This window comes from Nothobranchius furzeri, chromosome 1 (genome assembly GCF_043380555.1).
Source record: "Nothobranchius furzeri strain GRZ-AD chromosome 1, NfurGRZ-RIMD1, whole genome shotgun sequence".
NCBI lineage: Eukaryota > Metazoa > Chordata > Actinopteri > Cyprinodontiformes > Nothobranchiidae > Nothobranchius > Nothobranchius furzeri.
The window spans coordinates 62,308,502-62,330,153 of record NC_091741.1 but is presented as its reverse complement, the minus strand read 5'-3'; the positions used below and the strand labels follow the sequence as shown (position 1 = coordinate 62,330,153).

At 42.5% G+C, this 21,652-nt stretch overlaps 1 protein-coding gene across 1 annotated transcript in view; it reads right to left on the bottom strand.

Moving 5' to 3' along the window:
- Positions 1–232: 232 nt before the first annotated feature.
- The window catches only part of lrig3 (leucine-rich repeats and immunoglobulin-like domains 3), a 30,112-nt gene continuing 8,692 nt past the window's right edge, over positions 233–21,652 (bottom strand). Inside the window, exons 2-19 of the mRNA XM_015953692.3 lie at positions 21,518–21,589; positions 21,359–21,433; positions 8,639–8,773; positions 8,409–8,552; positions 8,162–8,305; positions 7,936–8,079; positions 6,881–7,024; positions 4,528–4,608; positions 4,370–4,441; positions 3,859–3,930; positions 3,468–3,631; positions 2,962–3,297; positions 2,594–2,875; positions 2,001–2,477; positions 1,750–1,908; positions 1,222–1,362; positions 894–1,133; positions 233–808 (exon numbers count right to left, since the gene is read on the bottom strand). Coding sequence (XP_015809178.3) covers positions 573–808; positions 894–1,133; positions 1,222–1,362; positions 1,750–1,908; positions 2,001–2,477; positions 2,594–2,875; positions 2,962–3,297; positions 3,468–3,631; positions 3,859–3,930; positions 4,370–4,441; positions 4,528–4,608; positions 6,881–7,024; positions 7,936–8,079; positions 8,162–8,305; positions 8,409–8,552; positions 8,639–8,773; positions 21,359–21,433; positions 21,518–21,589 — 3,118 coding nt within the window. The 3' untranslated portion in view covers positions 233–572. The remainder of the gene's footprint in view (positions 809–893; positions 1,134–1,221; positions 1,363–1,749; positions 1,909–2,000; positions 2,478–2,593; positions 2,876–2,961; positions 3,298–3,467; positions 3,632–3,858; positions 3,931–4,369; positions 4,442–4,527; positions 4,609–6,880; positions 7,025–7,935; positions 8,080–8,161; positions 8,306–8,408; positions 8,553–8,638; positions 8,774–21,358; positions 21,434–21,517; positions 21,590–21,652) is intronic.

Here is a 21,652-nt window from a genome sequence, read left to right as displayed (position 1 = left end):
TGAACCTTTAATGTCAAATCTATGTGCTAGCAAAATATCTCTTAATGGATTTATTTAAATAAACTCCGAGAAACGATGCTCAGCTACACCTTTTGAAGTAAATCCAATTCAACGTGACCACCATGGATATCTTAGGAAACCTTTGGGAAAATAGCTATAAATCAGTCAGTTCATCCTACAGTCTCACGTAACATCGGGGTCGTCCCCATGACAGTACAAAAATATAGCAGCACACATTTAGGTGTTTTTATTGTTTACATATGTGCAAAACAATGCCTTACTCAGAGCTAAAATAAATGAATTGGCAGGACTGCAAATATCATTACAAAAAAGTAGGCAAAAATAATGATCTGTTGATAAACAATTTACAAAATATAATATACTTTATAAAAAATGCATATATTCATCTCTTTTTTCAACTGAATCATTTTTAATTCTACTTTCAGTTTCTGCTGGAACAATTTGTTGTCTTTTACATTCACTCGTTGCACATTACAGGAGTCCTTTATTGCAAAAGTCCAGTGAGGTAGAACTGTTGTGTTTTTGGTTGTCTTCTTTAAAAAGTCACTCGGCTAAGTGCTCATCCTGCGCTGTGTGATGGGATCAGTCCTACAACTGTCAAAAGGCTGCTTGTAGATGCTGTCACTCTGCTCTGATGAGTCTCTGGTAAAGCGATCTTCAAGGATTAAATCAATGTCTGGAGCCGCATACAGATTCTCGTGTAGCGTTCCATTATATGTAACCGATGGAGGGTTGCATCCTGTGTAAAAATCCTTTTGGGGCTTCCAAGGAGCTTTGCCGAATGTTCCTGAGCAAGGAATGAAAGAAAATATGAGATCAAAGCAAAGGCAGCATCGGTGAAGTTCCAAAAATGAATGGGATCAGAGACCTACCCAGGAAGGTGTTGTATGGACTGCTATTCTCATGAGGTCTCCCATAGTTGACCGTTTCTCCCTTTTCAAAGGATGGGCTGAAATCACATTGCTGGTGGGAAAGCTCCTGGTTCTTACTGGTGTTGGGTAGCTGCATCAGGACAGTAGAAGGGCATAGGTCAAAGTACTCGGACAGCAAGAACTCCTTCCTTTTGGTTAGACTGTCGCTGTAGGAGTCAACTGGCCTTTGGTCGAAGGAACCTAAAGGTGGAAGTCAGAGATTCTTAAACTACTTTCTCTAAAGGCTAAGATTGTTTATGTTTTCATCAAAGTCAAGACTTCTACTGACCCGCGTAAACCTCAGGTGGCTCATTGAGATACATGTTATCTCTGTAAATTAGCGAGCCAATTGGACCTTGGTATTGGTAGTGCAAAGGATCGATCGCTGCCTCCATGTCTGCTTCACTTCCTGTATCCAGCTGGCAGAAACCTGTCAGGGTAAAGAGTTGGACTCAGGTCAGATTTCAAGTCACAATGTTGATGATTTTAATTACTTAACCAAATCCTTATAGACAATAATTACTACTGTGTTCATTGAACACAGCCAGTATAATGTTCAGTCTACTTGAGAGAGAGGTATCTCTTTATATATTGCTCTGCCTGAACAATATTGTGACCTCTGATTAACAAAATTCAATTAATTAAATTGCAAATAATGACCAATTACTTGTTTTAGGACTCAAAATTCAAATTTAAGGCTTAGATTTGACATGACTTGCATGTCTTGACTTTAGTTGATTCTGGACCTGCTAAAAAGTACACAACCTTTATCAAAGTTCTACATTCAAGTTAAACAAGAAAGTGCAGGAGGTCGTACCAATCGTGTCTTTAGGCTGAAGGTAGAAACCACTAATGGATGACGCCATGTACTGATGGCTGCTGCCGCTCTCGGATGGCATGTAGGCATCCTGCCGGTCGGCCAGTGTACCCTGGGAAGACAGGTAGCTGGGGATATCTGCGGGGAGGTTGGTCTCATCTGCAGAACAATAATATTTAACAATTAATAGGAAGAAGGGAATCAACTGGAATTGTTTGATTACCAGCAAAATGACAAATATTTCCACCAACCAGTGTTGGTGACACTGCAGTCCTCAGTTCGACGACGGGTGTGGTAGATGATGACCACCCAGATCAGGGATGTCCCAACTACACAGCACACCACAGCTATTATGACAATGCCCACAACTGTCCACTCATCCTCGACTGATCCTGGTCCACTCATTGCATTAATCCCCCCGCTGCCTTGTACCCCAGAATCACAGTTGGGATTTGGAAGAACCCCAAGATGAATGTTGCCCCTCTCCGTACCAAGAGCATTGGACATCTCACAAGTGTACTTTCCTGCGTCTGCTTCTGCAGCATCAACGATGATGAGGAGCTGGTTGGCTGCTGCAAAGAAGTGGCGCTCAGTCACCACCAAAGGGCTGTCATCTTTTGTCCAGTTCAGTCTTGGAGGTGGGCTGCCACCAGCGATGCACTGGAGGACAGCAGTCTCTCCCTTGGCCACAGTACGATCAATGAGGGGGCGCAAGAAATGGGGTGTCTCTGCAAGAGACAAGGCAGTAGTAAGACATTACCGGGTGAAAAGGTAAAGAACCGTCAACACAAACAGGCTGAATGATTACCAACTAGCTGAGAAGAAAAAAAGTGGAGCATCTCACCTAGAACGGTTAACGTAGCATTTGCTGAAATAGCTCCTGCGATGTTCTGAGCTGTGCAGCTATAGACGCCAATGTCTTCTGTCTTGACATCTGCGATGAAAAAGACATCATCCTCTGGCATGACGTGCATGCGACGTTCACGGGCAGCAGGAAAGTCGGTCCCTCCGTCTTTCTGCCAAGCAATCTGAGGGGACGGGTGCCCAACGGCGGCACATTCCAGCCGAGCCATCGCTCCAACCCGGATACTCAAGTCCATCGGCATCTTTGTAAAAGACGGAAGCACTGGGAAGAGTATAAAATTAAGTTCTTGAGCGTTACCCATTGAACATACTAGCATGCATTTATGGTTGATGTTTTACTAAACTTACTATGAACAGTGAGTCTGGCCTTGGTGGAATAGGAAGATCCAAAGTGGTTGGAGATGATGCACTGGTACTTCCCCTCACTGGAGAACTCTACGTTACGAAGCTGCAACGTGGTTGTATACTCTGTCACCTCTGTCTCACCTCCTGCACCTTCTTGCACCCGTAGGTGGGCCTGATTGTGGATCTCTGCATCATTCAGAACCTCATTATCTTTCTTCCAGGCAAAGGTCATGGGTGAGTCACTGGAGCTTGCGGCAGAGCACACAAATGTTACGTTGGAGTTTTTGAGGGCCGACTGGGTCTCGGGCTGCAGGGTGATCTGAGGCTTAGGGAAGTCATCTGGGTGTTTAACAAAAAGGAAAAACGTAGTGACTTTTACATTTCCAACGTGCTTTGTCGTCAGTCTTGGAAAAAAAAAACTAAATTTGGGTCAGTTTGTAAATGGAAAGCATGCCTTGGTGAAACAACTGACATTATAGCATGAGTGTCAAGGCGAATGCATCACTCACCGCACACAAACTCCTCCTGGCTGACAGAAAAGACACTCCTGCCCTTCAGCATCTGCGGGTGGGCGCAGCTGGCATTGACGCAGGGAAGGAAGGTTTGCTCTGCCACCCAGATGGGAAGCCACTTCAGCTGGCAGTCACACAAGAGGCTGGAGGTGTTCAGACGCCTGCCAGGGGGGAGAAAACAGAAAACCTTGTTTCCTCACACAGTTCAAGAAAGTAAAACTGCAGCCTCAGATACATACTTTCATTTCAAGATTTAAGCAAAATGTTCCAATCATGGAAAAGGCCAGGGAAACCCTGAACTCTTTATTAGCAATGAGGTGAGCCCTTTCCCAGTACACCATAATGACTTTCACCTGGTGAGTTTCTGCCTAAACATGGCCACACTTACAGCTCCTCTAGGTTCTTTATCTGAGAGAAGGCGTTTGCCTGGATGGACATGATGGCGTTGTTGCTCAGATCCCTGTGGAAAGACAGAAAAGGGCATCAGAAAAGACAGGGTCTTTGCAGAAGGAGTTCTGTAGACATCCAGTGTTTGAAGTAAGGACTTCAATCACGAGAACAAAAAGGTTTGGGCTCCACAACAATAAAACTCTGAGCTACAGATTGCTGAGTTAATCAAAAGAAGCCTTTGAGGTCTACTTGGAATCAAATGTAGTTGTTGCAGTCAAACACGCACATTCACACGCAGTTGTCGCCACTTGCCTTGATCGATATGGTTTGGCTCACACATAAAGATAATAATGACTACATTTTTTTTTCTGTGCTCCACATTAAAGAGGGGAATACAGTTTGGATGTCTAGCTCCAACAAACAAACCCTCATGTCTCACAATGATTCAGCCTGCTAGGTTTACAGTTTGGACTTCAGAAAACAAGCAATGAAATACGAGGCCGACTCACAGGTGCTGCAACGCGTCCAGGCCTGAGAAAGACTTCTTGGTCACAGAGCGGATCTGGTTACCCTGCAGGAACCTGGGAAGCAGAAACCCCTGTTTTAGACCTTGATTTTATTTTGTTCATGTGTTCCATCTGGACTAACGTTCCATCTAAACACTCACAATGTTTTCATTTTGTCCAGAGCAGAGAAAGGTCCGTTCATGTCTTCAATGGTCCAGGAGATTTCATTATCCTGGAGATCCCTTTTACAGGAAACAAAGACCAGATTAAAAAAAAAAAAAAAAAAACATCACCACCTAGTAAACAACTGCATTTGTAAAAATTTTGTTTGAAAGACAAAAACTTCAGAGGCAAAAAAATCTGTTATAGCAAATCTACACACCAGCTAAGTTTTGAATGCAAACATGGTAACGAACACTCGGCCCTCCTCTTGGGTATCTTCCCATGAGATGCTGTTGCCAAAACCGGAAACCCACATTGCCACAGTAATAGAGAGAGCACTGAACACCAATCACCGTTTTCTACATTCAAGCATCTTTGTTGTCCGTGACTTCAAATGGTGTTTTTCTTTTGGGGACTCTGGAAGTTTGTCCTAAAGTTGAAGTGGTAGCAGCCGGCTGTTTCTCCTTCTCTGATATTGAGCATAGAACCTATCACACCAGTGGTGTTCTGTTGCTTTATGAGTGCGTTACGAATGGGGGACCCAGAAATGTTCGGCAGTTCGGCGAGACAAGCAATAGGATTCTCCCATGGTTGCTTTCGGTCTAAAATGTGTTATTGGCGGAGGCTTTTAAACAAATGCAAGAAAACCACTTTTGTAAATTTTTCAGGTTTTAAGCTGCGATGGAGCCACAGCTGCCCTGGGGCGCACTGACAGAGGTGAGGCTGCCGAACACTGGCACCACCAGTCCCTCCGACCACCACCGGCAGGCAAGGTGGGTTAAGTGTCTTGCCCAAGGGCACAATGACAGCGACACTGAGCCGGGCTCGAACCTGCAACCTTCCGATAACGGGGCGAGCACTTAACTCCTGTGCCACCGCCATATATTACACCGATTTGCTGGCATGGTGTATCTTGTAAAAAAGGGCTTTTTCCATCCTAGGAAGTTACTTTCTGGTCTGTGGTCATGATGGAACACGCAGACAGTGTCATGTTAGTGGATTAGTGTTACCAAACGCATTATTGCTGAAGTGATTGGGGAGGGGTTGAATGCATTGGTAACACTTTACAAAATGGGGCCCTTAGTTATTTAGTGCATAATTAAGCATTAATAAACTATTAAATTAAGTATTAACAACAGCTCAAACATGGTCATTTCGTAAATCTACTGTTCGTTTAGTGAATGGGTTCCCTGGAAATACCAAGCAAACTTCCCATATTAAAATTTTGTTTTGCCATTTTTCCTAATAAACAAAACTTTTTCCACTAAGAAAGAAGAAAAAGAACGATTTTTTTCTCTTTTTTTTTTGCACGGCACCTTTTTAGATAACAATCACAAGGTGCTTCACAAGCACAATGAAAATGTCCAAAAAGATAAAACAAAAAGTCAAACATTTTAAAAGATAGAATAAAAATTAAGATAAAAAACCCAAAAGTTAAAATAAATACTACTTCAAAATATCCAGCACACAACCAAAACACTGTTTTGTATTTGAAACAACCAAAGGAACAGAAATGAGACCGAAAAAAAGTGCCACCATTTATCCTGCTGTTTCACTGAGATCACAGAAAGCCAAGAATTTCCCAGAGAAATTGTCTCCTTTGATGTTTTAGCTGATTTAATTCTTCTAAACTGTTATTTTCCTCCTCAGAGTGTTAGCGTATGGCTGATTGAAATCACTAAAGGGAGTTTAAGTGTGTTTGTAGAGCAAGAGCTGTGTGTGTGTGTGTGTGTGTGTGTGTGTGTGTGTGTGTGTGTGTGTGTGTGTGTGTGTGTGTGTGTGTGTGTGTGTGTGTGTGTGTGTGTGTGTGTGTGTGTGTGTGTGTGTGTGAGGGGGGTGTCAGGTTTGTAGCCCTGGAGCAATCCCAGTCCACCTCGGTGCACACCTGCCCCAGTGACCTCAACCAGCAAAGCCCACATTTGGTTCCAGTTTGTCCCAACCACGGGAAATGTTCCTGAGATTTTCTGTGGGAAGAGGGAGGATGGGGGGAAATGGTGTGTGGGAGACCAGTTTGGTATGGAATGGGGGGGGGGGGATTTTTAATGCCTGTGTTTGCAGACACCTCAACACAATGATCCATAAACACTCTCAAAACAAATCAGGCAGGATATTTCCACTCAAGGCGTTTACAATTGGTAGGTTCAGTGGGCAAACTGAGCAGCCAAAGCTTGTAGGTACAAAATACCCCCATCACCAACCTTTTCATTCTTAAACTTCATACACGCTGATGTTTTCCACTTTTAACAAATTAGGAATCTCTAATATTTTCACGATTAGAAAAAAACACAGCATGACTTTTGACTCCCCCAAAAGTTCGTCAAGTCTTCTAGTAGGATGTTGCACGAAACTTACAGCATCTGCAGGTTGTAGAGGCCGTGGAAAGCCCTGTCTGCAATGAAGCTCACATGGTTGTTTCCTATGTGGAGTTCATCCAGCAGGCTCAGACCAACAAAACTGGATTCCTCCAGTCTGGACAGATGATTTGAGGACAAGTTGCTGCAAGAAAGGGACAAAGAAATCAACAATGTACACAAGTTACACAATCAGGGAGTTTATATAAATACAAATAATAATTGGTTTTTGATTGATAACAATGATCAGCCTTAAGGAGATAACCTTGAGGTTTGTAAAACATTGCTGAAACACAAACTAAGGGACTGAAAAAGTAAACTAAGATGAGAACAAATCAGATTGTTGGGCCCATTCATGGCCCACTGGCAGTTTGTTTACTCCCAGGTTAACATGATAAGGCAGAAAAAAAAACACTCATCAAAAAGCCCAGTCTTTCTTTGAAAAACACACCACACGCCGTAAACACTGAGCTGTACACAGCCACAACAAAGGAAACTTAATCCGCATTCAAAGACAAAGTATGATGGAATGAGGGGGATCTATGGAGTTAGTGAAAAGTTGAAAACTGTAGAAGCTCTGTCTAAAGCCAGCATTTCACCAGGCTGAGACCTTAGGAGGTAAATTGTGAATGGTGTTGGTGAAGGAGTTTATAAAATGAGATGTCAGTAAAACGAATTAAGCTTATCATAGACAATCCATGCCACCCCACTCAAGACACTATACTGAGACGCAGTGTGTTTACATGCACACCTAGGTTGAACTAGGTCAAACTAAGGTAATAAACTGGGAGCCTTTATCCTAGTTTACATGTAAGTTAGAAAACCTAACTCTCAAGTTCGTTCTACTCCGGTACAGTAGGTGGCGACATGCACCCTTTTGTGTTGGCATTCTTACGGTTAGCTTATAGCAACACAAATAGTAAACGAACGTTGGCAGGAGTGAAGCAGACAGCAGGATATGCACAATGGCCAAAGAAATGGACAACAACAATGCTGCAGCACAGCTGCAGGAGCTTGAAAGCCAAGAAAATTAAAAGAATAGAAGCTTGGACTCACAGATTGCTGAGTTTCTGGCAGCAATCCCAGGCATCAGCTTGGATTCTGTTGATGGAGTTGTGTCCAAGGTGGAGCTGCTGTAGACTCTGGAGGCCGTACAGCCATCCCTTACTCACCTCCGTCAGGTTGTTATAGTCCAGCTGCCTGCAGAGAACACAAATACCAATGCTTTAACACTATAGCTGGGAATCAGACTGGCGTTTTCTGTGAACATAGTGAGCCTTACAGGACTTCTAAGTTGCCGAGGCCATAAAAAGCTCCGTCCATCAGGCGTTTCAGACCGTTTCTCTGCATCTTTAGGAGACGAAGAGCTGGCAGGTATTGAAACGTCAGACCCTCCACACGGCGAATCCGGTTTCTGCTCAGTTCTCTGAAACATCCGGTTTACAGCATTGTTGAAGTTAGAAAAATACAGACCCTTTTTACTTAGAACAAAATAATAATTAAAAAAACAACACAAAAGTAGAGCATACAGATGTTGAAGGTTAGGCAGCTGGAAGATCTTGGCTGAAATAGAGGAGAGGCGGTTGCGGTTGAGCCAAAGAACCTGCAGGGTGCTGGACAGGTTGGTGGACCAGCCATTCTCTAGTGAGGAGATTCGATTGTTGCTGAGGAACCTGAGTGATTTCAAAGGAGAAGAGTTTGTTTGAATGTGATATTTCTTCTGGCACCTGAACTACAAAAGCAAAAACCCGATTCTCACATGCTCCTCAGAGGCAGAGCGGGGAAGGAGCTGGCTTTTACGTCCACAATCTTGTTGTTGCTGAGGTCCAGCGTTTCCAGGGCGAAGAAGGGTCTGAGCTGCTCCTCGGAGATCCTGGTGATCCTGTTGTTTGCTCTGAAAACACAGACACCGTCGCTCCAATAAATTGCAAAAACACCAGATATTTGACTGGTGGCGCACAACAGTTTCATGTTCCCAGATACACAGACGGCAGAGTCCCTAAATTAGGCTGCGGCATGAAAAAAAAAGACAAACTCTCACGCGCTTGTAAAGCTAAAACTCACCACCCAACGAGAACTCACTTTTTTCCCTTCGTCTTGCTGTTGCTGCATGAATATTTCATAAACGCCAACAAATTGTTGGATATGAATATTGTCACTGCTTGTCACATCAGAAAACCAGCAGGTTTAGGGATGTGTTATTTTGTTTATAAGGTAATTACCAACAAGGTATTTAAAAAAGTAACCCACCAATTACTTGGCTGATGAATACCATTCCCTCAGTGAAAGCATGTCTCGGCAGAGGCCAGCAATTTCCTGAGCTGCACGCCTCCTAAATTGCAGTGCAGGGACTGCTCAGTTATAAACAGAGTCTTACAGTGCCCTCTTTGTGTACAGGGATCTAGCAGCAGAGAGAGTGCATGGGAGAGAGGGGGGTTTCCTTCAACACACCCGACTACAGGCCCCGTTTTCAGGATTCATTACATCGGTTACTCCTCCTCCTGATACACCTGACCGACCAGGGATTTTAGTTTAGTGGTACAACAGAAGAGTGTGTAGCCCTGTTGAAACTGGAGTTGTAGTAGTTAGTGCTCAGTTGTTGAAAGCTGTTCATCCTGATGAGCATTATGGGCCATTTTATAACATTTATGAACATAACTAAGAAAATCTTAAAAGCCCAGTTTGCTCAGATTTTAAATACACATGCATGAGTCTCTAGTATGAATGCCTTATAAGTTATTCTATGGGGGGGGGGGGGGGGGGGGGGTGTTCCAGTGCGCCTGTTTGATGGCGTAGAAGACAGCTGGAGGAGAAAGTGGCAGAATACGGCAGGATTTTGAGTATTATTTCCTGATATTTGTACATCTTGCTGCTGATTGGGTAGCAGCAATGCAACTGACTCGGTTTGCTTTGCATTGTTGACGCTTCATCTCCGCAAATAGCACAAGCCTGGAGGAGTTCTGCTGTGTGGTGGAGTTGCTAATGCTAACGGTTAGCATGTATTAGCTGAGACGTTCTCTGCTGTTTTCTGGACTCTAAACCAACAACAGCCTTCCCCGGTCGTGAGTCAAGATGGGTGAGTCCATGAATGTTCAGTGACAGTGTGACGTAGATCTGTCTGGATTTTCAGATCCTAGAGTTTCACTGTCTGTTTTCTATCAGAAGCTAATGCAGGAGATTGGTGTAGGAGACTATTTTCACATTCAGCCTGTCTGAAAAACTCACAGTAACCAATCATTTTCCAAATTATTAAGTAAAAAATTGGTTTCTTGGTTAACTTGCTCTTTAAATTAAAAAATAAAATGGAACTGGGATTATTTTGTTTCTTGATGTTTCACCTCTCAACCAAGAGATTTCTTTCCTTCTGAATAACGGGGGGAATTAGCTAATAACACAAATCAGACCAGGTATAGTTACAGCTAGCTTCCACATCTACATTCTGCAGGTGTTTGGTTATGGAAAGGATCAGAATTTTCTGGTCAATATGGAGCCCAAGTCTCCTCCCCTTACGGTTGGCTCACGGGTGCCCTGAACTTGAATGTAAATGAATGGGACTATAACGGTAATTTTGCCTTTTGCCCTGAATCACACATCTGTTGTACTTCAATTTAAATGAAAAGTAATGATGTGTGTTTCCACCATGACTTTCATGATCCCATTTACCTTACCCCAGAACCTTATTAAATCCAGTTTGTCTTCAGAAAAGTTTATTTTTTCTGCTTTTATTTTTCCAGAATTCTAAATGATAAAAGCAGAAAAACATATGTAAAAAGAGTTAATAGGGTTCTTTAATCCATTTTTCTTCTTCCGGCTCTTGGAGAGTACATACGCTTTTTTCTCCTCTCCCTCCCTCCTCATCCCAAGGCTCTTTGTCATGTCTTTGTGTGCACGGCGCTTTCGGCATTTTTTTCTGGAAACTGGAAATTATTAAAAATGGATCTGGTCAGTTGATCTCTCAATGCGATTGACAACATTTTTTCAACGATGAGAATGGGAGAAGGGGCTCCCGGATGCCCCTCTGGGACAGAGCCAGCTGGGTATATCATGGACTCCTGGAAACAGTGGAACCTGATATGCCTCTCTCAACTGTCTGTCGAGGATTCTGAAGATGTTTGGATATTCGTCGTTTTGGTGTCAGGATTCCTGCTGTTTGGCCTGAGCAGTTACCTGGCTTAACGGAAAATTAACGATCTTTGAGGAATATTGGCTCAATCCCGGAGCTCAGGGATGGAATGCATCGTGCTGTGAATGCACAAACCCATATAATTGTCGAAATGAGTCGTAAGCTTGGAACTTTGGCTGAGATTCAGGCTCTGGCACAGAAGGTGGATTCCATCAAGGAGCAAGTTGACGGATCAGCACGGATTGGGATAGATTAATTACGCCATTATTGGATCTAGAGGGGTTGACGACCAACAGAACACCAAGGCAGAGAGGAAATTATCTCTGTCTGTCCCCAAATAATTCTTATCTGAATCTGGTGCCCTTGGAGCCTGTGAGGCTGAAGTGTAAACTCCCCTCAAAAGAAATGTGGAATGCTGCCGTCAATATGGAAACTCTTTCACCCTATCGCAGCCTGGGTGAGACTGCGACCGGTGAAGGCCGTGGAACGACTGTATCTAGGAGTCAATGTGCCCTCTAACCCATTATCTCCCTCCCCTGTCCAAACGGAGGCGATGAGCGCTGCTCCATGCGGCTGCACGCACTGAAGTGAGGAGAGTCCCAACCCTACCTCCCCACCTAGTGGACACTTATGTTGTGTAATGTCTGAAGTCTGTGTGTATATCTGTCTGAGGTGTTTTTTTTTTTTTTTTTTTTTTTTTTTGCATAGCAAAGCTACCCTCTCTGTTGAGGGTAACTCTGAAGTACCTTTTTTTCTCTCCCCGACTCTATCCTTATATTAACCCTCTTGATCTATTAAGGTAGGGCGACTCGGGTTGCGAATGACCACAGTCACCAATTCTTGTCATGTGTCTATGTATGTATGTATGTATGTCTGATCTCAGAATTGTGTGTACTGAAACTCTAATTTCCCTCTGGGATTAATTAAGTATTTTAGAATTGAATTGAATTTCCTTAGTCTGATCTGACCTTTCACCTGTTGGAACTGTGTGCACACACCAACCTTTTTATCACACAGCCTTAATGTGTGTGCCTAGGTTTCCATAGAAACAACCACTGACATCCAGTAGGCATGTGTAAATAAAGAAGATTACAGTAAGCCTGGACTAACTTGGATAACTTTATCTGCCTCAGACGTAGACATGCTTTTGGGCATCACCTTTGGTAGGGCTGCAACAACGAATCGATGAATTCGATGAAAATCGATTACTAAAAGCGTTGGCAACGAATTGCGTCATCGATTCGTTGTGTCGCACAACTCTTCCAAAAGCGCCCCCCCCTTCCTGCCCACCGTTGCGCGCAGACCAGAGCAAGTCAGATCAGCGCGAGGGAGAGCCGCAGATCAGCGCGAGGGAGAGCCGGTACAGGCAGATCAGCGCGAGGGAGAGCCGGCAGACTTGCGCTGCTGAGAACCGGTTCCGCATTGTTGCACAGCGATCCAGGCAGCTGCTTCCAGCGCACGGTCCATTCTCAAAGTGGCGCAACCAAAAAACTATAATTAGCACACGATCGTTCTTGTCTGCACATGTTCTCTATTTTCTGTCTTATTTGTGCCTGAAGCGCTCTGCTGCGGAGCTCATCACCTGTGCTGTGGTGATTTCACCTCACGCAGCATCGAAAACGCGCTCTCCGCTTTGCGGTCAGGAGATCTCTTTGATCTGCTCAAAAGTAACTGATGAGGTGAAAAAGTAAGAATCCAGGCAACAGATTTTCTGGAGAATTATGAGGAGATGCAGGAAGATGAGAGACAGACAGGACAGGAAAATAGTTAAATAAAAACAAGAAAACAAAGTAAAATGTAGGTAGATTTATCTCCACTACACGTTTTTACCAGTAAAAAACAATAAGTTATACACATGTCATAGTTATACATCTGATACAATTCAGATCACCTTCAAAACTCAGTCACACACCCAGGGCCGTTTCAAGACATTTTGGGGGCCAAGGCAAAATGTCTTTCCCCCCCCCCATAACTGGGCTCCCCAGAAGCCTCTGTGTAATTCATACCCTCTCCAGTAGTGTTAGTTATATGGTGTTTGTAAAAGCCCCTCAGACATTACTGACATGTTCTAATATATCAGATGAAAAACTAAATTATCAGACATGCTGTCTCATCAGCTTCTTTTCTAAACTTGCAAAAAGTAACAAAACCATTTGAAAGCCACTATTTGTGGATTCTCTGAAAGTTTCCATGGAGTGTGTGACAACTTATTTTATCATTGATCCTATCGTCTAATCTCACAGCTGAAACAAGCATCCTTAATAATCTGTGCACAGGAAGCTTACCGATGCTGTAGTAAAACAAAAGGTATAATAATTTATTATTAATAAAACCTTGTTGCAGCACTAAAGCATAAAAATGAGATTTTGCATTAAATATGCAAACTATTTACATATGAATTGTTTTAGAGCCCTTTTATTGGCAGAATCTGATATTAATTTAGTTCTTACAAAAAATGGGTCCCAACATGGTTTGTGTGGTGTTGCCATAGTGTGACGTCATAGGCACAGATCCCCTGTCCTCTTGTTTGGAAATGGAAATATGGTCACCCTATATTAAACAAACTGTCCACCCGGGCTTTTGCGCTGCACAGAGACGCTTTGCTGCCTATGACTTCGAATGTCAGTTGAGAGTCAGTCTCATGCAGACTGACCAATGAAGAGAGGGCCTCAAGTTAAGACCCTCTCCTCATTGGTCAGTCCACACGAGGTGGGTCAAAGGTTACTCTGGGCGGGTTACGTGTTGTCAGGCATTCAAGTATTGAGTATATTTACTGCATATTACAGTAAAATATTCTGTATGTGACCACATTATGGTGATCCTCGGGTCGTGATGATGGAGCCCTTGAATATTGTTGCCCAGGGTACAACAAAGTGTTAATCTGGCCCTGGTTCCGCCGTCACATTCCCGCAGAAACTGGTTGATCACACCGGGGCCAGACTACTAGCATGTGGTTTTACAACCACAATGTCCTCGGAAGCAAAAACGCTTTTAAAAGGGAGGGAGGAGTCCTAACTGTTGCTGCAGGCGTGTTGTGTGAGAGTGCAGTTATATACTGGTTAATATATTTTTGGGTTCAGTTGCTTTCATGTGGCCTAATGTGAGTCTATTTGGGATCATTGGAATGATCAGCAGCATTTCTTGATGTGACTTTATGGCAGTTGCCCAGGGCATCATTGCAAGGAGAATGGCATTCATTTACTTTTGTTTTATTTGGTATTTTTTCAGTCATTTTTGGAAATAGTGACCAATTTTGATTAATTCACAGCCTATGTTTAATTACATTTAAAATAAATGTCAACAGATGAGATCAAACAAAACAGATGAGAATTGCCCTTAAGCTGTTTAACTTGGACCAAGCATTTTAGGTCACAGATAGATGTAGCTTAGGGTCTCTGTCTATACACCTTATAAGACAATTTAGGTGATGGCATGTTGTTTTTCTGCTATTGAACTGTTTTCTAATAATGTTGTGTTAAATAAAGTGAAGGAAGGAGAGAAATAACGTTTCCCTAGCAGTTTTTAAAAATTTCCCCATGTAATCCGATTAATCGATTAATCGTGTCGAGACCCCATCCGATTAATCGATTATCCAAATAATCGTTTGTTGCAGCCCTAACCTTTGGCTTACATCATTTAAGTAAAATAGGTCTACACTTGCTTTTAGCTAATCTTCAGACTAAAAAATGGTGCAGGCAGCCCTTTGTGTTTAGAAATGTATAGAGGCATCTCTGCACCACCACCTTTAGTCCCAAACAAAAGTGCTGACACCACTTTTATCTCAGTTTCATGTTCCCCTTTGGAGAAGGCAGAACCAGTCGGACTCGTTTTATTCAAGGGAGAAATAAAATCACAGAAGAAGAGGCTCTCTTCATGATGAAGGCATCCATCTGCATTAATTTTAACAACAAACTCTCTAGTACGAAAGTAAATATTCCTGGTGTATAATTACCAGGACATTATGGGCTTTTCTATGGGTTTTTGTTCACAGTGTAAATATGTGGTTCCTTGCCTCGTGAATACTACAGTACTATGTTGTCAAACTTTCAAACCCTTGGAAATATCAAACTTAAATTCAGCGTTTTATAAATAATTACATATATTTAAATATTTAGGTCCACTGAAGAAAATGAGCTTAGTTTCATTCACTGATGGCTGACGACTTTGCATAAAGCTCCACTGAAGCTACAGAGTCATGATGTCATCAAGCACAGCAGCTCTTACAACCAAGAAAAGGAAAAATGCTCATTCTCAAAAATGTAACAAGAGATTAAAAAAAATGAAGCTGACATGCCTGGCGCTGCAGTCTGCTTCCAGCAAGTTTCCTGCATGTTTTAGATCACGAACACAGCTAATGTGTTTAATGTAGTGGTGAATCACTCCTGTAGACAGTAAGGAAGGCTGGGAGATGTTTCAACTGTTAGATTAAGGTGTTAAAAGATGAATGCACAGCGAGGAGATGTGGTTTTGGTTTTAAAAGCCCAAGTTTAAATAGTCCAAAGTTGATGCCAAAGCCATTTCAAACAAGCTGTTGTCATCTTAGTTTCGCTTGGCTGCAGTAACATCCTGCCCCCCCACCAAACGCTGTGATTGGCCCACCAAACTGACAGAACGCTGTGATTGGCCCACCAAACTGACAGAGTGCTGTGACTGGCCCACCAAACTGACAGAGTGCTGTGATTGGCCCACCAAACTGACAGAGTGCTGTGATTGGCCCACCAAACTGACAGAGTGCTGTGATTGGCCAGTCACCAGGCTGGCCGGGCCTGCATTGGGTCCAGTGGAGTGTGGCTGTACCCGACATGCAGAGCAAAATAATTTTGGTTCCACTTCCATCTAATTTTAAATTAATTGGGGTGCATTGCTATATACTTGCAATATAAATTTGAGAAAAAGTTGCCTTGCCTTAGCCACACACACATTTGATTATTCTAAAATGGTTTATTAACCTGAAATTTCCGAATTCACCGATCCGGACTGAAGCCATTTTAGTGAGAGGTGGGAGTAACGACAGAAGAAGTTCAGTGGTCCTATATTTTCCTTTTCCTATATCCACCGTGAACAAACATCTGCACCAACATAGAGGTTGTAGTGGAATGTTGTTATATTAGTTTATGAGCACAGATCCGACACTTTTGTTTCCAGTCTGAATCTCCCACTCCTACAGCTACATCTCAAGAAGAAATGGGATGCCCTTTCTTCTTGGTGTGAACAAACCAAAGGCTGAAGTATCCAAACATCAGCCCTGGCGCTTCACACACAAACAAAAGAACCTTCTACTGCACACACTTTAAATGAGTTTAAGATGAGCAACAAGATAAGCGTAGGTCAAGGTGAACTATTATCCAACACCAGTTTTTGGTGTGCTAATGCAGGTGCGAGCACATATGCTGGCTTGTTTTTCCTACGAGTACCTCTCAGAAGCTTCCACCAGCATGAATAGTTTCACACAACCTGGTACCTGCCAGCTCCCTCGCCATAACTCCAGATTATTAGTATTAAAATTGTCAAAGTGTGTAAAATTCTAAAAGTCTTCACACATTTTCAGCAGAATCATGTCCACCGACCGGCAAATTTTATTAGAGCAAAATCCTCGAATAAAATGTAGTTTTTTTCTTCTCTAGAACTGTCTCACTTTCAGTGTGTGTGTGTGTGTGTGTGTGTGTGTGTGGGCAGTATTTTCTACTGGAAAAAGGACAGAGTAGTTAGATGTAATCTGAATACTCTCTCTTCTGTGGCGCCTGTAATGAAAAACAGCATTGCACTTTTTGTTGTTTTTTTCTGGTCAGACGCCAAAATAAAACCTAACACATATCTTTGCACATGAGGCTCATCATGTCGACGCTTTTGCCGCCAACATTCTACCCCAACATGTAAAAAAACATTCAGCAGACTAAATCCTAAATGGTCAGAGTTGGTAAATAAACCGATGACTGCAAATTTGGGGTTCGCACCACCTTCACAGGAAGTAAAACTGAACATCTGAAAGCAACCAAACTTGATCAAACTAATGTTCTGGTGGAAGACTCCATGTTGCATGCATTTACAACGTAGATGCAACAGCAACTCCTGCCGAAGTTTCTGTTTCTGCGGTAATCCCAGCTCCTCCTTTTACCTAATCAAACCTGGGATCTCCATGGTCATTTGTTAAGCCCTGGAACACAGGCGGGGGGGATTAAGTGGTGGAAGGGTTTACCCCCTCCATAAATTCCTGGGAAATTGTTCAATTAATTAAGATGATCACGACTCAATTACTACCAGCTGCAGGGTTATTGCCATTTGTTTTTACTCTGAGCTGCGAGGTCAAAGAAGTCGAGGAGAGCTGCCGCTATGTCTGACTGGCTGTTTGAATAAGTGGCATTTGATACCCGGAGGGCCTTTTTTTCTTTACAATCCTCCAAACTTGGAGAAACTGAAGAAGGGAGAGAAATTCTGGAAAAATGTTCCACTGTAGGAAAAAATACGGCACAGCCTGATGTGTGTGTGTGTGTGTGTGTGTGTGTGTGTGTGTGTGTGTGTGTGTGTGTGTGTGTGTGTGTGTGTGTGTGTGTGTGCGCGCGGGGCGGAGAGAGAACCAAAGATAGATGTTGACTTTTGACAGATTTGAGAATCTTGTAGTTTAAAAATAGGATTTTAAAACAAAAGTAAAAGGACAATTCAGCTACTTTCACATGATGACTCCAGTGTTATGAAAAAGCATTGTTTGTATTATGGAGAATGTTGGTGATTGCTGTGCATTTATTATGATACTTAATATTAAATAGCCTAACCAGGGTGTCCCAGAATACGCTGTTAATGGGAGGATTTATCAACCTTCATCACCACAGCACAGCCGATGCAGCTCAGAGCTGGGACCACAAGGAAGTAAAACCCAAAACACATCTGGACAGAGGTCGTTCCAGACAGGACCAGAACAAAACACGGAGCTCACTCCTAAATGACCGGCAGCATCACAGAAGTTACTAAAGACCAAGTTCACTCACTCTTTCCAGACATTTGCTGTATTCTCTAGTATTAATGAATGCCTTATCAGTCAATCTTTGTGGGGAAAAAAGCTCTCATGCTCTGGCTTCAACAAATAGAAGTTAGCCGGAGGAGAGGGCAACAGACAACAGCAGAATTAGGAGTCTTACTCATTATTATTTCCTGATATTTGGACATCTCTCCTCTGATTGGCTAACAGCAACACAACTTGACCACTGACTATGTTTGCTCTGCAACGTTGATGTTTTATCTCCACAAATAACATAAGCTTGAAGGAGTTCTGCCGAGTTGTGGAGTTGCTAATGCTAATGATTAGCTTCTGCTAGCTGAGATGTGCTCTGCTCTCTCCTAGATGCTAAAACAACAACACCCAAGAGTCGCTGAATGCTATTTTTCAGCGTGACGTCTGTCAGGCTTTTCTTATTCTAGAGTTTCACTATTTTCTATGAGAAGCTAATGCAAGGAATGGGGTAGATGTTCAGCTTGCATGTTAAACTCAGAATGACTGATTGTATTTAAAAAAATAAAGACGGTTTCTCAGTGAACTTATTTAATGCCCAGATTTAAATAGATCCAGTCTGGGTCTCTCTTAGCTATACGTGTCTTTTCTATACTTTCAAATGAACAAGAGACTGGATTTTGCAGCAGCAATATAGACGTGTAATCTTAAAAGGTGTAAAAAATGAAGTCACATTGACCTGTTTTATGATACACAACGTAATACATGTGACAGCCCCTTCTAGTGGACAACTTTTGTTTCTGCGCATACCTGTAGCTATCGTCCATTCATCGTTATCGAGGTGAAATCCTCAATATATCGTGATACAAATTTTAGGCCATATCACCCAGCCCTATCCTGTAGCATTTGGCATAGCTAAAGGACTCAATTTGAAAGATAAAATCCAGGAACCTGGTGGGCCTTGGAGGACAGGAACACACGATAACAAACTACTCTGCTGACATATGTAACACAAGCATTCATCAGCTTTAAAGGTGCGCTTAACCAAAAAGCCTTTTTTAATGATTATTTCTGATTTTAATCAGTCACTCTGAGTTTTTATGCAGGCTGAACATAGAAAATAGTGAAACCCTAGGATGTGAAAAGCCTGACAGATCTATGACACACACATTAACATTCATGGACTCACCCATCTTGGCATGTGACGTGGAAGATAGGGCTATGCAATCTGACGATATAAGATCATTAGGATTATAATGTGATGACGATCTAGCAAAGCTCGGAGATCGTAGAACGTCTATTTGCATGCAATCACCCGTCTATGCTATTATTTCTGGACGCGTCTACTGGCACACAACATTTGTTGTTTTTCTCTCAGCCAAGTCACACCATTTGCTAGTCTTCTTCTGTTGGCAAGTCAGACACACCGATGAACTAATCAGAACAGGACTTAGGCAGCATGTTGCTTTTTTAACTGGGGTGCTCAGTAAAGCTGAAGAAAATGATATAATAAACGATACATTAAGATGCGGACATAAATGAATATGAACCGTTGATGAAGCCCACCATAATCGATTAGCGCTAGCAGCTAGCTGCTAACTTGCTCCGTCCCTAAGCGGTCGTTTAGTGTATTCTCAAGTGTCTGCTAAATCAGGAAACCTCTGGGTCATTGTTCTGCAGTAAACTTTGTATTTGGCTTCACGGTTTTTATCATTTGGGACGTTCATTTGTGTTTGGGCGAGCATTTTCACCTTGGCTGCTGACCGGAGTTCTGTTTATCTCTGTGTGGATAGACGGGCCAAACCCCTCTTCCATGTAGTCAGGAAACAAAACAGAGAGCGGTAAGGCCCAAATAGCAGGAGTGTAATCCTCTGAGTAGAGTATGCAAATTACATCATGAATTTAGCTTAACATGATAAAAAAAAATTCTCTGGACAAGAAATCATTACTGGTAATTTTATGAATGATAGGATACCCCTAGGGGAAGGCTTTGTTGGTTAAGCGTCCAAGAAACAGCAGAACGCGTCTTAACAAATAGAAGCTAATCATTAGCATTAGCAACTCCACCACACAGCAGAACTCCTACAGGCTTATGTTATTTGTAGAGATAAACCATCAACACTGCAAAGCAACAGATTAAGTGTTAGAGTCACGTTGCTGTTAGCCAGTTAGCTGCGATATGTCCAATAATCAGAAAATAAGACTCCGAACTCTGCCGTCTGAAGCTCAACCCAAGTACGACTTACAAGGCATTCACTCATACTATAGACCACAGCGTGAGTAAAGTATTACTTTAAAACCTCTCCTCGACTCCCAACATTGCTGTGCTATATTTCCTGAGTTCTACAGCCTTACAGATAAATGAGTTTTTAATAGTTAAGTTTCATCGAGGGATTGGATAGCTCCACACAATAAAACACAGGGATGAAAAATGTTATCAAATCCATCCTAAGAAAAAAGGGAATCTAGTCTTTTACAGGGATAGGAGCAAATCAAATTCAGGTTATGCATTTAGAGCCAAATCACAACAAGAGTCGTCTCAAGACACTTCACAAAGTAAACATTCCAATTGAGTTGAGTTCATTATACCAATGAGTTCAAAGTTTCCTATGTAAGGAGACCCAGCAGACTGCATCGAGTCACTGACTTGTGTCAGAAACTTAATAGCAATCCTCATATTGAGCAAGCATGCAGCGGGGGTGGAGAGGAAAACTCCCTTTTAACAGAAACCTGGCTCAGTATAAGCAGCCATCCTGCTCGTGTTGCCCTACTAATAAGAATTGTAATGCTAGAGGTGACACTTTTTCCTAAAGCTCCTAACAAATTGTTGATTGACTGAGGAGTGCGCACCCCGCGGCTCTCACTGACACTCGTGTCGAGGCTTGATGAAGAATACGCCCATCTGGCCGAGAGTCAGGCACATTCTTCCACAGCAACTTCACACTGGGTAGTTTTCAGAGATGTGCCGCAGACCAAATAAAAATAGTTGAGGTTTAACACACTAATATTTGGTGTTGGTCAGAAAGCACGTCTTGCAAAACAAGATTCCAGGAGATAATTAGCTCAGAGTCTGCAAGGGATGAAGGTTTTCTTCTTGAGTTTTTGATGAGAGACGAAAACGTTCCTTTTCATGCTTCAGCATTAATATCAGCTTATGTCAAGACTGACCAATAGAACCGTAAGGAACAAATGGCTTGACATACTGCCCACCAGAGATGGGAACATAAAATAATCTAATCCTACATTTTCAGTCTCAAACCACTACTTCCAGTTGAAAAACACTGCAACAGCACCATCAGCACCAAATAAGACCTTCCCATTTCTGTTGATGAGTTCCAACACTTGACTAGTGGTTAAAGGATCAGCCTCCGGTCTAGGCTGAGATAATAAGTGTGAGGAAAGTGAGTACTTACAGAAAGAGTGCTGTGATGTTTGAAGCACTGGGACTCAGATCCGGTATCATCTCCAGTTCATTGTGATTTAAATTTCTTTACAAGAAACAGAAATCAATACAACAATAATCAGTTCCGTGCAAAACAACACTGAATGAACCATGAAAAAAGCACACTTACATTTCTCTCAGATGATGTAGCTGATGAAACAAATTCTTATCAAGTGTCTGCAATTTGTTGAGACTCAGGTCTCTGTGAAAGTAAGGAAAAGTTACGTGTTGCATTCTTCTAAAATACTTCCATCTTTAATTTGAT